Consider the following 16,636-nt stretch of genomic DNA (forward strand, 5'->3'; position numbering starts at 1 on the left):
ACTGCACTCCAGCCTGGGCGACAGAGCGAGACTCCGTTTCAAAAAAAAAGAAAAGAAAACAGTGTGGCTGTTCTCACGCCGGATGTGATGGCTCACGTCTGTAATCCCAGCACTTTGGGAGGCCAAGGCAGGTGGATCACCTGAGGTCAGGAGTTCAAGACCAGCCTGGGCAACATGGTGAAACCCCGTCTCTACAAAAATTTGAAAATTAGCCAGGCATGATGTCGAGTGCATATAATCCCAGCTTCTCAGGAGGCTGAGGCAGGAGAATTGCTTGAACCCGGGAGGCAGAGGTTGCAGTGAGCCGAGATCGTGCTATTACATTCCAGCCTGGGCAACAGAGTGAGACTTGGTCTCAAAAAAAAAAAAAAAAAGAAAGAAAGAAAACAGTTGGGCTGTTCTCAAAAAGTTAAACAGAGAGTTATTGTCTGAGCCACCAATTTCATTCCTACATAAGTACCCAAAATAAATGAAAACATAATGTTTGCACAAAAACTTGTACACGAACATTTTTAGCAGCATTATTCATAATAGCCAAAAAGTGGAGACAACCCAAGTGTCCCTCAGCTGATGAGTAAACAAAGTGATGATATATCTGTATGATGGAATGTTACTGGGCAATAAAAAGTTACATGCTACAACAAGAATGAACCTTGAAAACTATGCTAAATGAAAGAAGCCAGAAACATAAGGCCACTTTATGATTCCATTTATCTGAAATCTTCAGAATAGGTGGATCCAGAGAAACAGAAAGTAGATTAGTATTGCTAGGGACTGGGAGAATGGGAGTGGCTGATAATGGTTCCAGGAGTTCATTCTGTGGTGATGAAAATATTCTGAAATTAGATAGTGGTGATAGTTGTACAATCCTGTGAATATACTAAACACCACTAAATTGTCCTCTTTAAGATAATTTTATTATGGATGAGTTATTTCTCAAATTGTTAAAAAGTTTAAAGGAGTTAAATTTTATGGTCAAAAGCATATAGTCTCCTGCCTATATTTATATGTGTAATCCATTAATTTATCTGATTTCTCTGGTTCTAATAGCCATTAGATTTGATAACCAAAAAACCTTTTTTTTTTTCTTTTTTTTTTTTTTTTGAGATGGTGTCTTGCTCTGTCGCCCAGGCTGGAATGCAGTGGTGCGGTCTTGGCTCACTACAACCTCCTCCTCCCAGATTCAAGCGAGTCTCCTGCCTCAGCCTCCCGAGTAGCTGGGACTATAGGAGTGTACCATCACGCCTGACTAATTTTTGTATTTTTAGTAGAGACAGGGTTTCACCATGTTGCCCAGCCTGGTCTCAAACTCCTGACCTCAGGTGATCCACCTGCCTCAGCCTCCTAAAGTGCTGGGATTACAGGCGTGAACTTCCAAGCCCGGCCCCAAAAAACCTAATTTAAAAATATGTATATATAATTTGGGTTTTTTTTGTTTGTTTGTTTTCAAATATTTTGTCAGTGAGTACCAGTCCTTGATAAGGATTTCTAGGCATAGTGATTCATTCATCATTACAGTTAAATTATGACCCAATTGTAGATTTCTAAATTAACATGTAAAAAAGTGTTTCATTAAACTATCTTGATTGCTTAATATTTTAGTCCACAATACTGCTTTAATGGTTGCCTTGCTTTTATTATTATTATTATTATAGGAGAGAGTCAGAAAGGAGAAACCATTCATTAGCTCGTCATGCAGACATTCTTGCTGCTGTTGAAACAAGGCTGTCACTATTAAATATGACTTTCATGAAATATGTGGATTCCAATCTCTGTTGCTTCATCCCAGGAAAGGTAAAATAGAATTGCTTGCCTAGAACAGCTGGACTGCCCTACATAAACTTATTATAAAGTTATGAATTTTTAATTTTAGAAATGTTAGAATTGTTTCTACTTCTCTAAATGAGTTTCTACTAATGAATTTGACTTCTGTACAGTTATTAATATAAATATGTATCATTTATGTGATCTTTATATTTAAAATTCTAATTATGAAATAGACAGTTGAAACTCTAATATTTAGAGAAGTTTGTTAAGAGTTCATACTCAAGAATAAAATTTGAGGTTTTACTGTTTCGTATGATGCTAGAGATACAGCAATGAACAACATACATATTATCCCTGCCTTCAAGACTGTTAAAATTTTGGGGAGATGGAATAGGAGGGACAAGCTGGTTTTTGTTTTGTTTGAGAAATGTTTCATAAAGACAACTTTATAAACTTTCAGATTTGACAAGAATAAACAATTGCTATTTACCAATATTCCGAGAACTAAATAGCAGTCCTGTTTAACATAGAAATAAATATATTGTGGCATATTTACCATTACTAAGTTAATAAAAACTCCAACATTCAACACACTACTTATACCTTCAGTAGTACCCTGCTCCTTGAATTAAGTATAAATTGAGATATGTCTGTATCTTTTTATATGGAAGTGGTAGAGATATAATTAAAGGTCATTTTGCTACTTGGTTGTTGCTAGCAAAAGGTTCCCTTAACATGGTTGGAAATAATATCTAGTAAAATTTGAATGTTCTCTTTTTATTTCCAAAGATAATTTACATTGGCAATATTTAATATGTACTTTGTCCATTTTTAGTTTTCTTTGACATTTATTTTTGGGGGAATCACATTTCTTATAATTGTATTTGAAATATTTTTGGTATATCTCGCTTTCTTTGCATTATCCACATTTTCTTTTAAAGATCTTGTTGCATACCAGCACATTACCTACTAATGCTTTTTATAGGGTGCTGTAAGAGGGTGACCAGTTAGATACTTCAGAGTGATTCTTATGCCAGATTTTTCTGAATCTGACTTAAAGGCCTTAACTTTTAAGTGTTCCTGAGAAGTTCTTTGAACTTAGCTTGTTTCATATAGCATCATAGTTTTTATTGCATATCTCATTGTTAGAAACATGAATGTTTAAGAAACATCTCACAGTTATCATAACTTCAAAGAGAGTTCAGTCAGTTGTTAAGTAACAGAGTTGAATAGTTTGTGACAGAGTTCATGTGGCCTACAAAGATTAAAATATTTAGGATCCAGGCTGGTTGTAGTGACTCAAACCTCTAATCCCAGATACTTATGAGGCTGAGGCACGAGAATCTCTTGAACCCGGGAGGCGGAGGTTGCAATGATCCAAGATCACGCCACTGCACTCCAGCCTGGGCAACAGAGCAAGACTCTGCCCCAAGAAAAAAAAAAGAAAAGAAAAATTTAGTATCTGGCCTGTACAGAAAAAGTTACCAATTTCTTTGCTAGTTGATCAGGCTCATGTGTTTGGAATGGTGATCTTACAGTCTTTTTTTTTTTTTTTTTTGTATTTTTTAGCAGAGACGGGGTTTCACCGTGTTAGCCAGGATGGTCTCGATCTCCTGACCTCGTGATCTGCCCGTCTCGGCCTCCCAAAGTGCTGGGATTACAGGCTTGAGCCACCGCGCCTGGCCTACAGTCTAAATAAATAATGTTGCCAGGCGCAGTGGCTCACACCTGTAATCCCCACCCTTTGGGAGGCCGAGGCAGGCAGATGACAAGGTCAGGAGATGGAGACTATACTGGCCAACATGGTGAAACCCCATCTCTACTAAAAATATGAAAATTAGCTGAGCATGGTGGCACGTGCCTGTAATCCCAGCTACTCGGGCATCTGAGGCAGGAGAATTGCTTGAACCAGGGATTTGGAGGTTGCAGTGAGCCGAATCATGCCGCTGCACTCCAGCCTGGCAACAAAGCAAGACTTCGTCTCAAAAACAAACAAACAAAGAATGTTAAATTCACTTGAGTCCTGTCATTTTTTGGAAACCACTTGTTGACTTTTTTTTTTGAGACGGAGTCTCGCTGCATTACCACCCAGGCTGGAGTGCAGTGGGGCAGTCTCGGCTAACAGCAACCCCTCCCTCCCGGTACAGGAGTGTTCCCTTTTTTGTACTTCTCATGCTTAAACTTTTCACATCCTGTCTGCAAAAAATAAGGATGTGGCATTTAGTTTCCACATGCTAAAGTAAGAACATTATACAAAATTTTCAGTCTAACATATAATCTTCATTTAATATATGGTGTTTATGATAAGTTGTTCTTGTTTTCCCTGAGATCTTGCTTCTCGGATATACTTAAAAGTCTAGGCCGGGTGTGGTAGCTCACACGTGTAATCCCAGCACTTTGGGAGGCTGAGGCGGGCGGATCACGAGGTCAGGAGATCGAGACCATCCTGGCTAACATGGTGAAACCCTGTCTCTAGTAAAAATACAAAAACAAAATTAGCTGGACCTGGTGGCAAGCACCTGTAGTCCCAGCTACTCGGGAGGCTGAGGCAGGAGAATGGCATGAACCTAGGAGGCAGAGCTTGCAGTGAGCCGAGATCACACCACTGCACTCCAACCTGCGCGACGGAGCAAGACTCTGTCTCCAAAAAAAAAGTTCAGAAGCGTTTTTGTTTTTGAAATGGAGTCTCGCTCTGTCGCCCAGGCTGGAGTCCAGTGGCACAATCTCAGCTCACTGCAACCTCTGCCATCCACCCAGGTTTAGGCGATTCTTATGCCTCAGCCTCCTGAGTTGCTGAGACTACATGTGCACACCCCACACCCAGGTAATTTTTGTATTTTTAGTAGAGATGGGGTTTCACCATGTTGGCCAGGCTGGCCTCAAAACTCCTGACCTCAAGTGATCCGCCTGCCTTATCCTCCCAAAGTGCTGGGATTACAGGTGTGAGCCACTGTGCCTGGCCACGGAAGCTTTTATACTTTGTTAAGAAAACCAACTTTTGTGATTTTATATGGACTACATTCATTTTGTCCAACTTTAGGTCTACAGTAAGCATTTTATTCACTTTAGTGAATCTGAGTAGTAGCAGCATTATAGTTTAAATTAGCCAAATATATACCAGAATTTTGGACCTTTAAAGTAAAAGTTGGGGCTGGGCGCGGTGGCTCACACCTGTAATCCCAGCACTTTGGGAGGCCGAGGTGGATGGATCTTGAGGTCAAGAGATCGAGACCATCCTGGCCAACATGGTGAAACCCCATCTCTACTAAAAATACAAAAATTAGCTGGCCGTGATGTTGTGAACCTGTAGTCCCAGTTACTCAGGAGGCTGAGGCAGGAGAATCGCTTGAACCCGGGAGGTGGAGGTTGCAGTGAGCCGAGGTCGTGCCACTGCCCTCCAGCCTGGGCTGTAGAGTGAGACCCTGCCACACACGCACAGAAAGAATTTAGACAGGTTAAAGTTTGCTATTACCTAGGACAGGGACCGGCAAACTTTTTTTTGGTAAAAGGCCAGATCATAAATATTTTTGGCCTTATGAGCCTTGTGCTGTCTGTCACAGCTATGCAATTCTGAGAAACAGCTGCGTGCAATGTGTGGTAAATGAATGCTTGTGCCTGCGTTCAGTAAAACTCTATTTACAAAACCAGGCATAGGGTAAATAGGGGCATAGTTGGCCAACCCTAACTACCACACTGATATTCTCTTTATCTTCTCTCAGAACTAAGATGTTATAGAATGTTGGCTTACTCCTTATACATTTCTCAAATCTTCTGTCTAACACGTGGAAGTTACACTTTTTACAGTAAACTCATGTTAGTATCAGCAGTTTACATATACTGAAGCACAACTATATGTGAGCATTGAGCAACCAACCGTTCATAGAGATAATGAAAAAAGATGTGGATAGTCTCTGCTCTTCTGTTTTATTTATATATTTTTAAAATATTTTTAGAGACAGGGTCTCACCATGTTGCCCAGGCTGTCTTAAACGCCAGACTCAAGCAATCCACCCACTTCAGCCTCCCAAAGTGCTGGGATTACAGGTGTGAGCCCCCATACTGAGCAGCATAGTCTCTGCTCTTTTTTGTTTTGTTTTGTTTTGTTTTGTTTTGAGATGGAGTCTGTCTCTGTCAGCCAGGCTGGAGTCTCGGCTTACTGCAACCTCCGCCTCCTGGGTTCAAGCGATTCTCCTGCCTCAGCCTCCCAAGTAGCTGGGACTACAGGCGCATGCCACCATGCCCAGCTAAGTTTTCTTGTATTTTTAATAGAGACAGGGTTTCACCTTGTTAGCCAGGATGGCCTCGATCTCCTGACCTCATGATCTGCCCGCCTCAGCCTCCCAAAGTGCTAGGAGTACAGGTGTGAGCCACTGCACCCTTCCCAGTCTCTGCTCTTAATTGTCCCTAGTAGCCCTGGTAAACCTTTTGTTCTTATTGAAACACAGTGGTCCCCAAGAATTAGGGGTTTTAGAGTATAATTGGCTATGTAAGGCCATGAAGCTATATTTCCCTGAACAGACATAAAAATCTATATATTAGGCATTATTGGCTTGTATTTATTGTTCTGGGAAAGAAAACTGGTGGTGGTACTTTTTTTATTCCTTTTTTCGTGTGTAAATTTTTGTTTTCTTGTAATTTCAAGTTTACACAAAAATTACAAGACTAGTACAAGGAACTCCCATAGAGCTTATTTGCATATCCAGCAGTTATTTACCTTTCATCCTGTTTGCTTTTATTTTCTCTTTATAAATACATTTTGGCCAGGCACAGTGGCTGCCGCCTATGATCCCAGCACTTTGGGAGGCCGAGGCAAGTAGATCACAAGATCAAGAGATCGAGACCAGCCTGGCCAACATTGTGAAACCCCGTCTCTACTAAAAATACAAAAATTAGCTGGGCATGGGCCAGGTGCAGTGGCTCACGCCTGTAATCCCAGCACTTTGGGAGGCCAAAGCAGGTGGATCACGAGGTCAGGAGATGGAGACCATCCTGGTTAACACGGTGAAACCCCGTCTCTACTAAAAATACAAAAAATTAGCCGGGCGTAGTAGCAGGCGCCTGTAGTCCCAGCTACTTGGGAGGCTGAGGCAGGAGAATGGCGTGAACCTGGGAGGCAGAGCTTGCAGTGAGCCGAGATTGCGCCACTGCACTCCAGCCTGGGTGACAGAGCAAGACTCCATCTCAAAAAAAAATAAAGTAAAATAAAGTAAAATTAGCTGGACATGGTGGCACGTGCCTGTAGTCCCAGCCACTTGGGAGGCTGAGGCAGGAGAATCACTTGAACCCAGGAGGCGGAGGTTGCAGTGAGCTGAGATTGCGCCACTGTACTCCAGCCTGGTGATAGAGTGAGACTTCGTCTCAAATACATACATGCATACATACATACTTTTTGGCCAGGCATGGTGGCTCCTGCCTGTAATTCTAATACTTTGGGAGGCTGAGACGAGCAGATGGCTTGAAGCCGCTAGGAGTTCAAGACCAACCTGGGCTGCAAAGTAAGACCCCTATCTCTACAAAAAGAAATTAATTAGCTGGGTGTGGCGGCATGCACCTGTAGTCCCAGCTACTTGGGCGGCTGAGGTGGGATGATTGCTTGAGCCTGGGCAGTCAAGGCTGCAATGAGCTATGATCATTCCACTGCACTCCAGTCCTGGGTGACAGAGCAAGATCCTGTCTCAAGAAAATAAAATGTAGTCCGGGTGCGGTGGCTCAAGCCTGTAATCCCAGCACTTTGGGAGGCCGAGACGGGTGGATCACGAGGTCAGGAGATCAAGACCATCCTGGCTAACCTGGTGAAACCCCGTCTTTACTAAAAAATACAAAAAACTAGCCAGGCAAGGTGGCGAGCGCCTGTAGTCCCAGCTACTCGGAGGCTGAGGCAGGAGAATGGCGTGAACCCGGGAGGCGGAGCTTGCAGTGAGCTGAGATCCGGCCACTGCACTCCAGCCTGGGCGACAGAGCGAGACTCTGTCTCAAAAAAAAAAAAAAGAAAAAAGAAAAGAAAATGTAAATACTTTTTTTTTCCTGAACCACTTGAAAATAAGTTGGAGACACTGTGCTCCTTAGTTCCTAAATATTTCATTGTATTTCCTAAAAGCTAGGATACTGTTACTTAACCATAGTACAGAGAGCAAAATCAGAAAATTGTAACACTGATATAATACTGTTATGTAGTTAACAGTTCATACTCAAGTTTCATCACATATTCCAATAATACTCTTCCTATCAATTTTTTTTGTTAATACAGAATGTAATCCAGACCATGGATGGACTCTAATCTTCCTATATCTGGAACAATTCCCTAAGCTCTCTTTGTGTCACTTGATAGTCACATTTTTGAAGAAGATAGGTCAGTTATTTTGAGGGATATGCTTCCATTTAAGTTTAATGCTTACAGAATGTTGTTTTTGTTTCTTTTGAAGTTGATTTTAATGTGGAGATACTCTTTTTTTTTTTTGAGACTGGTCTTGCTCTGTCGCCCAGGCTGGAGTGCAGTGGCACGATCTCTGCTCACTGCAAGCTCTGCCTCCCGGGTTCACGCCATTCTCCTGCCTCAGCCTCCTGAGTAGTTGGGACTACAGATGCCATCACCACGCCCGGCTAGTTATTTTGTATTTTTTTTAGTAGAGACAAGATTTCACTGTGTTAGCCAGGATGGTCTTGATCTCCTGACCTCGTGATCCGCCCGCCTTGGCCTCCCAAAGTGCTGGGATTACAGGCGTGAGCCACTGCACCCAGCCAATGTGGAGATATTCTTAAAAATCAAGAGTAGTTGGGAACATTTCTCCTTTTACTATGCTTGTCCCAAAATAAACATATACAGCCATGAGCTTTTAAAGGAAAAAAAAAAAGTCTGTTTTCATATTAAAGAGAATATAACAGGCCAGGCAGGATTGCTCACGCCTGTAATCCCAGCATTTTGGGAGGCTGAGGCGGGCGGATCACCTAAGGTCAAGAGTTCTAGACCAGCCTGGCCAACTTGGTGAAACCCCATCTCTACTAAAAATACAAAAAATTAGCCAGGCATGGTGGCATGTGCCTATAATTCCAGCTACTCAGAAGGCTGAGGCAGGAGAATCGCTTGAACCTGGGAGGTGGAGGTTGCAGTGAGCCGAGATCATGCCACTGTACTCCAGCCTGGGCAACAGAGTGAGACTCTGTCTCAAAAAAAAAAAAAAAAAAATTATTCTGAAAAATAAGAAAAGATACGCCAGCCTGGCCAACATGGTGAAACCCTTTCTCTACTAAAAATGCAAAATTAGCCACGTGTAGTTACAAATGCCTGTAGTCCCACCTACTCAGGAGGCTGAGATAGGAGAATTGCTTGAACCTGGGAGGCAGAGGCTGCAGTGAGCCGAGATCGATCCATTGCACTCCAGCCTGGGTGAGACATAGCAGGAAAAAAAGATACAGTCATGCATCATTTAGCAAAGAGGATCCATCCCAAGAAATGCATTGTTAGGTCACTTTGTCATGTGAACATCATGGAGTATATTTACACAAACCTAGATGGTTTTCATACACATAGGTTATATGGTATAGCCTATTGCTCCTGAACTGCAAACCTGTACAGCATGTTACTGTACTGAATATTGTAGGCAATTGTAACACAATCATATTTGTATATCTAAACATAGAAAAGGTATAGTAAAAGTAGGGTAGGCCGGGCGTGGTGGCTCACGCCTGTAATCCCAGCACTTTGGGAGGCCGAGGCGGGCGGATCATGAGGTCAGGAGATCGAGACCATCCTGGCTGACACAGTGAAACCCCGTCTCTACTAAAAATACAAAAAAATTAGCCAGGCGTAGTGGCGGGCGCCTGTAGTCCCAGCTACTTGGGAGGCCGAGGCAGGAGAACGGCTGAACCCGGGAGGCGGAGCTTGCAGTGAGCCGAGATCGCGCCACTGCACTCCAGCCTGGGCGGCAGAGCAAGACTCCATCTCAAAAAAAAAAAAAAGTAGGGTAAAAAAAAATGGTATACCTGTATAGGGCACTTATGATGGAACTCAGTTTCTCTGGGTAAGTCAGCGTGTGAGTGGTGAGTGAATGTGAAAGCCTAGGATGTTACTGTACACTTTATAAACACTGAATACTGAGGCTATATTACTTTTTTTTTTTCTTTTTTGGTACTGGGTCTTGCTGTATCACCTAGGCTAGAGTGCAGTGGCATGACCACAGTTCACTGTAGTCGTGACCTCCCAGACTCAAGATGATCCTCCCACCTCAACCTCCCAGGTACCTGGGACTACAGACACATTACATTTATTTATTTATTTTAATTTTGGGGGCCAGGCATTGTGGTTCAGGCCTGTAATCCCAGCACTTTGGGAGACTGAGGCAGGCGGATCACCTGAAGTCAGGAGTTTGAGACCAACCTGGCCAGCATGGCAAAACCCAGTCACTGCTAAAAATGCAAAAATTAGCCAGGCATGGTGGTGTGCACCTGTAGTCCCAGCTACTCAGGAGGCTGAGGCAGGAGAATGGCGTGAACCTGGGAGGCAGAGCTTGCAGTGAGCTGAGATCTGGCCACTGCACTCCAGCCTGGGTGACAGAGTGAGACTCCATCTCAAAAAAAAAAAAAAAAATTGCCAGGCACAGTGGCTCGCGCCTGTAATACTAGCACTTCGGGAGGCCAAGGCAGGTGGATTGCCTGTGCTGAAGAGTTTGAATCAGCCTGGGCAACATGGTGAAACCCTGTCTCTACTAGAAATACAAATAGTAGCCGGGCATGGTGGTGCGCACCCATAATCCCAGCCACTCGGGAGGCTGAGGCACGAGAATTGCTTCAACCCAGGAGGCGGAAGTTGCAGTGAGCCAAGATTGTGCCACTGAATTCCAGCCTGGGGGACAGAAAGAGACTCTGTGATAAATAAATAATTGTGCCACTGAATTCCAGCCTGGGGGACAGAGACTCTGAAATAAATAAATAAGTAAATAAATAACAGAATGAGACTCTGTCTTAAATAAATAAGCAACCAAGCAAGTGTGCAGTGGTGCGGGCCTATAGTCCCAGCTAAAAAATACATATATTAACCGGGTGCGGTCGTGCGGAACCCAGGAGACAGAGGTTGCAATGAGCCAACATCGCGCCACTGCACTCCAGCCTGGGCAACAGAGACTCTGTCTCAAAAAAAAAAAAAAGAAAAAGAGAAAAAAAAGTCAGTTCCTGGCCAGGGCCACTGTCTGTTGAATTTGTACATTCTCCATATATCTGCATGAGTTTTCTCTGGGCACTCTGATTTCCTCCGACATCTCAAGAGCTGTGCCTGTTAGGTTCATTAGCATGTCTTAGTGGCCCCAGTCTGAGTGTGGGTGTGAGGGCACTCTGCAGTGAGATGGCATCCTGGCCAGGATGCATAACCACCTGGTGCCCTGAGCTGTCAGGATGGGCTCCAGCCACCTGCAACCCTGAATTAGAATAAGCAGATTGAGAAATGAATGAATAGCCAGGCGTGGTGGCTCACACTGCACTGTAATCCCAGCACTTCGGGAGGCTGAGGCAGGTGGATCACTTGAGGTAAGGAGTTTGAGACCAGCCTGGCCAGTAGAGACAGTGAAACCCCATCTCTACTAGAAATACAAAATTTAGCCGGGCGTGGTGGCGTGCACCTGTAATCCCAGCTACTTGGGAGGTTGACGCACAAGAACCACTTGAACCTGGAAATGGAGGTTGCAGTGAGCTGAGGTTGTGCTGTTGTACTCCAGCCTGGAGCAATGAATCTGTGTCTCAAAAAAAAAGGAATGAATGAATGAATGGACCAGGTGTGGTGATTCATGCTTGTAATCCCAGCACTTTGGGAGGCCAAGATAGGAGGATCGCTTGAGACCAGGAGTTCAAGACCAGCCCGAGCAACATAGGGAGACCTCGTCTCTACAGAAAAAAAAATTAGGCAGGCATGATGGCACACACCTATGGTCCCAGCTACACAGGAGGCTGAGGTGAGAGGATCGTTTGAGTGCAGGAGGTCAGGGCTGCAATGAGCCGTGGTCATGCCACTACACTGCAGCCTGGGCAACAGGGCAAAGACCCTATCTCAAAAAAACAAAAAAGGCTGGGCGCAGCAACTCACACCTGTAATTTCAGCACTTTGGGAGGCCAAGGTGGGCAGATCACAAGGTCAAGAGATCGGAACCATCCTGGCCAACATGGTGAAACCCCATCTCTACTAAAAAATCCAAAAATTGGCCTGGGAGTTCACGCCTGTAGTCCCAGCTGCTTGGGAGACTGAGACAGGAGACTCGCTTGAACCTGGGAGGTAGGGGTTGTAGTGAGCTGAGATCACGCCACTGCACTCCAGCCTGGTGACAAAGCAAGATTCCATCTCAAAAAAAAACAAAACACCCTCCATATTTGTTACTGTTTGTTTCTGAACTGCATGTTGGTAGGAGGTGCTCCTTAAAATTTTTGCTATACAAACATGTATTCCCTGATGTAACCCACCACCATATGATTGCCATAGCTCACTAACTGACCAAAAATTGGATACATTATCTTGTTTTTATTAATCTTTCTTAAATGTATGTATAGTTCACATTTATTTCAGTGTTTGATATTAGAAGTGTTTTAGGGGCTGGGCGTGGTGGCTCACACCTATAATCCCAGCACTTTTGGAGGCTAAGTTGGGTGGATCACTTGAGGTTAGGCATTCGAGACCAGCCTGGCCAATATGGTGAAACCCCATCTCTACTAAAAAAATAAACAAATAAATACTAAAATTAGCCGGGCATGATGGCGGGCACCTGTAGTCCCAGCTAACTGGGAGGCTGAGGCAGGAGAATCTCTTGAACTGGGGAGGCAGAGATTTCAGTGAGCTGAGATCACGCCACTGCGCTCCAGCCTGGGCAACAGAGCAAGACTACATCTCAAAAAAAATTAATTAATTAATTAAATAGAAGTGTTTTAGGTCTTTATTTAGAGGCTTGGTGGTTTTTGTGACTAGAAATGTGCCTTAGGAACTTAACACTTGTTTATATTAATTAGCCTATGATGCAATTGGTTTCATTACATGTCATTTAACTTAAAGTCGGAGTTTTCAAGAACCTAGCAACATTAAAATGAGGACTTATGTATAATATAGTAAATACTAGGTGATGGGAATTTTTCAACTCCATTGTAATCTTACAGGATGACCCTCATATGTGGTTTGTCATTGACTTGTAACTTCATGATGCAGCACATAACAATATTCAAACAAACATGCCATATAAAGAATATTCAGGCCAGGCGTGGCGGCTCACTGGGCGTGGGCCGGGTACAGTGGCTCACACCTGTAATCCCAGCACTTTGGGAGGCCAAGGCAGGTGGATCACCTGAGGTTGGGAGTTTGAGACCAGCCTGACCAACATGGAGAAACCCCATCTCTATTAAAAATACAAAATTGGCCGGGTGTGGTAGCACAAGCCTGTAATCCCAGCTACTCAGGAGGCTGAGGCAGGAGAATTGATGGTACCCAGGAGGCGGAGGTTGCGGTGAGCCGAGATCGTGCCATTGCACTCCAGCTTGGGCAACAATAGCGAAACTCCGTCTCAAAAAAAAAAAAAAAAATTATCCAGGTGTTACGGCACACGCCTGTAGTCCCAGCTACTCAGGAGGCCGAGGCAGGAGGATCACTTGAACCTGGGAAGTGGAAGTTGCAGTGAGCCGAGATCGGGCCATCACACTCCAGCCTGGGCAGTAGAGTGAGACTATCACCAAAAAAGAAAATTAAAAAGAATATTCAGAAAATTTTAGATTTACTGAAGATTTTTAAATTGGAGGAAATTTTTTTAAAAAATAAAAGGGGTAGAAGGGAAAATTAAGGAAAACTCAAGTACAGCAAAAAGACAAAAATGGAAAATCAGAAAAAAATGAGAATTTATGAGGTTCAGTATTTTAGCAGGAGCTTTGTTTGCTAAACAGTAGATTTAAAAAGATTACTTTTCACCCACATTAGTCTAAAAGCCTAAATGATATTCATAGTATATAACTTGTTATTGTACCACTTTAGACATAAGCATGGTACTTCTACTGTGTGTTAGAAATGTGATGGTGTACTTTTTAATTTTTGTAGAGACTGTTTCTAGCTATGTTGCTCTTGAACTCCTGCCTTCCTTGGCCTCTCAAAAAGTGCTGAGATTACAGGCATGAACCACCAGCCACAGCCTGTACTGTACTTTCATAAAACTAAAAAAAATTTCTTTTTTTTTTTTTTTGGAAACTGAGTCTTGCTATGTCGCCTAGGCTGAAGTGCAGTGGCATGATCTGGGCTCACTGTGACCTCTGCCTCCTGGGTTCAGGCCCTTCTTCTTCCTCAGCCTCCCAAGTAGCTGGGACTACAGGCACATGCCACCATGCACAGCTAATTTTTGTATTTTTAGTAGAGACGGTTTCACCACATTGGCCAGGCTGGTCTCGAACTCATGACCTCATGATCCGCCCTTCTCGGCCTCCCAAAGTGCTGGGATTACAGGCCACCGTGCCTGGCCAAAAAAAAAAAAATATATATATATATATATATTTTTTGTTTTTTTGTTTTTTTGGTTTTTTTTTTTTTTTTTTTTTTGAGACGGAGTCTTGCTCTGTCACCCAGGCTGGAGTGCAGTGGCCGGATCTCAGCTCACTGCAAGCTCCGCCTCCCGGGTTCACGCCATTCTCCTGCCTCAGCCTCCTGAGTAGCTGGGACTACAGGCGCCCGCCACCACGCCCAGCTAGTTTTCTGTATTTTTTAGTAGAGACGGGGTTTCACCGTATTAGCCAGAGATGGTCTCGATCTCCTGACCTCATGATCCGCCCGTCTCGGCCTCCCAAAGTGCTGGGATTACAGGCTTGAGCCACCGCTCCCGGGCTAAAAATATTTTTTATAACATTCAGTCAAGCTCTGTATTCGTGGGTTCCACATTCATGGATTCAACCAACCATGGATAGAAAATATTTAGTAAGGCTCCATCTCAAAGAAAAGAAAATATTTAGAGAAGAAAAACAATTGCCAGGAGCGGTGGCTCACGCATGTAATCCCAGCACTTTGGGAGGCTGAGACAGGTGGATCACGGGGTCAAGAGTTCAAGACCAGCCTGACCAATATGGTGAAATCCTGTCTCTACTAAAATTACAAAAATTACCTGGGCATGGTGGTGAGCACCTGTAGTCCCAGCTACTCAGGAGACTGAGGCAGAAGAATCACTTGAACCCAAGAGGCAGAGGTTGCAGTGAGCTGAGGATCACGCCACTACACTCCAGCCTGAGTGACAGCGAGACTCTGTCTCAAAAAAAAAAAAGAGAGAGAAGAAAAACAATTTTTAAAACCACAGCTATTTTTAAAATATGAATTTTAAAATAATACAATGTAACAACTATTTACAAAGCTTTGACATGGTATTAGGTGGTGTAGGTAATCTAGAAGTGATCTAGGTTATATGCAAATACTATGCCATTTTATATAACGGACTTGAGCACACACACATTTTGGCAATATGGGTCCTGGACCCAAACGCCCGAGGATGTGGAGGGACTGACTGTTTTATTTCCTACAGCCTGGGTAAGGTTCAACATGTAGTATATCATTTGAAAGGTGTAGAAACAACCATTAAGAGTTTTAAGTGACCTTCCTAAGGCCTGTGGTCTTTCCACTAGACCTCAAGACTCATACCATTACATTCTTGTTAATGTAATTTGCAAAAAAAAAAAAAAAGATTAAATCTACTCAGAAAATGAACTGTTTTGAAAATTTGTTAAATACCATGCTTTCTTAATATATAGCTCTAAAGCCATGGCAGCCCCTTAAAACTGAATGGTAGAAGCAGTATGGTTCTCACACATACTTTCCTTCCCTTATTTTTTTTCCTTCACCTTATCCTCTACTTAAAGCTTTTGGATAAAGAAAAGAAACTATTTTAAATTTTATTGGAAACACAGATTATCCCATTTCACTAAAATAATCTCTATACAGTAAGATCGTTAAATGTTCTTTTTTAATGGAAGACTAGGGCAAATGGAAAGAGTTAACTTGCTTTTATACTATATTTAGAAGACTACAGTAAAGATAATATTTCACAAATTATAGATGCATTTTCACATTACTTTTATAGGCAAAACTACAAGTTTTGTAACAAAGTTACTTTGTAACCAACCTGATAATTTACTGTCAGTTAGCAAACCCTGAAGGATATTTTGATATGAAAGTTATTCTGAAGAATAAGGATCATGGAAAAGGACTAATTGTATAATACATGTTTTTAAGAAACATCTTAGAATAAGTGCTTGGTACACGATAGTACTGTATAGCTACTATATAAATGTTGAATTGCTGCTGGGTGCAGTGGCTCACACCTGTAATCCCAGCACTTTGGGAGGCTGAGGTGGCCGGATCACGAGGTCAGGAGATGGAGACCATCCTGGCTAACGCGGTGAAACCCCGTCTCTACTAAGAAATACAAAAAACTAGCCAGGCGAGGTGGCAGGCGCCTGTAGTCCCAGCTACTCGGGAGGCTGAGGCAGGAGAATGGCATGAACCTGGGAGGCGGAGCTTGCAGTGAGCCAAGATTGCGCCACTGCACTCCAGCCTGGGTGACAGAACGAGTCAAAAAAAAAAAAAAAATTGTTGAATTGCTATCCTATCACCTAGCCATCCACATCATCCCTGTGCTCCACTCCACACTTTGTTTAGTCAGGTGTACCTTCCTCCTGCTCTGACTTCCCTTACCTGTTGAAATTTTACTTATTCCTCATTACCATGTCCTTCATTAGACATACCCAGTTCTCTCAAGCAGATCTTAATCTCTACTCTGTTTTCATACAGCACTTTGCTTATACATTGAACTTACTACAATCTGAGTTTTGCTTTGCTGTTTATGGGTCTTTCGTAGAGTCATCTTTCACTGGATAGGATCTGTGT

General features: G+C 43.1%; 1 protein-coding gene across 1 annotated transcript in view; it reads left to right on the plus strand.

Moving 5' to 3' along the window:
* Positions 1–16,636, plus strand: part of FBXO28 (F-box protein 28) — a 44,617-nt gene that overhangs the window by 14,911 nt on the left and 13,070 nt on the right. The window contains exon 3 of the mRNA XM_033199662.1: positions 1,656–1,794. Coding sequence (XP_033055553.1) covers positions 1,656–1,794 — 139 coding nt within the window. The remainder of the gene's footprint in view (positions 1–1,655; positions 1,795–16,636) is intronic.

The sequence above is a fragment of the Trachypithecus francoisi genome, unplaced genomic scaffold (assembly GCF_009764315.1).
Source record: "Trachypithecus francoisi isolate TF-2019V2 unplaced genomic scaffold, Tfra_2.0 Lachesis_group5, whole genome shotgun sequence".
Taxonomy (NCBI): Eukaryota; Metazoa; Chordata; class Mammalia; order Primates; family Cercopithecidae; genus Trachypithecus; species Trachypithecus francoisi.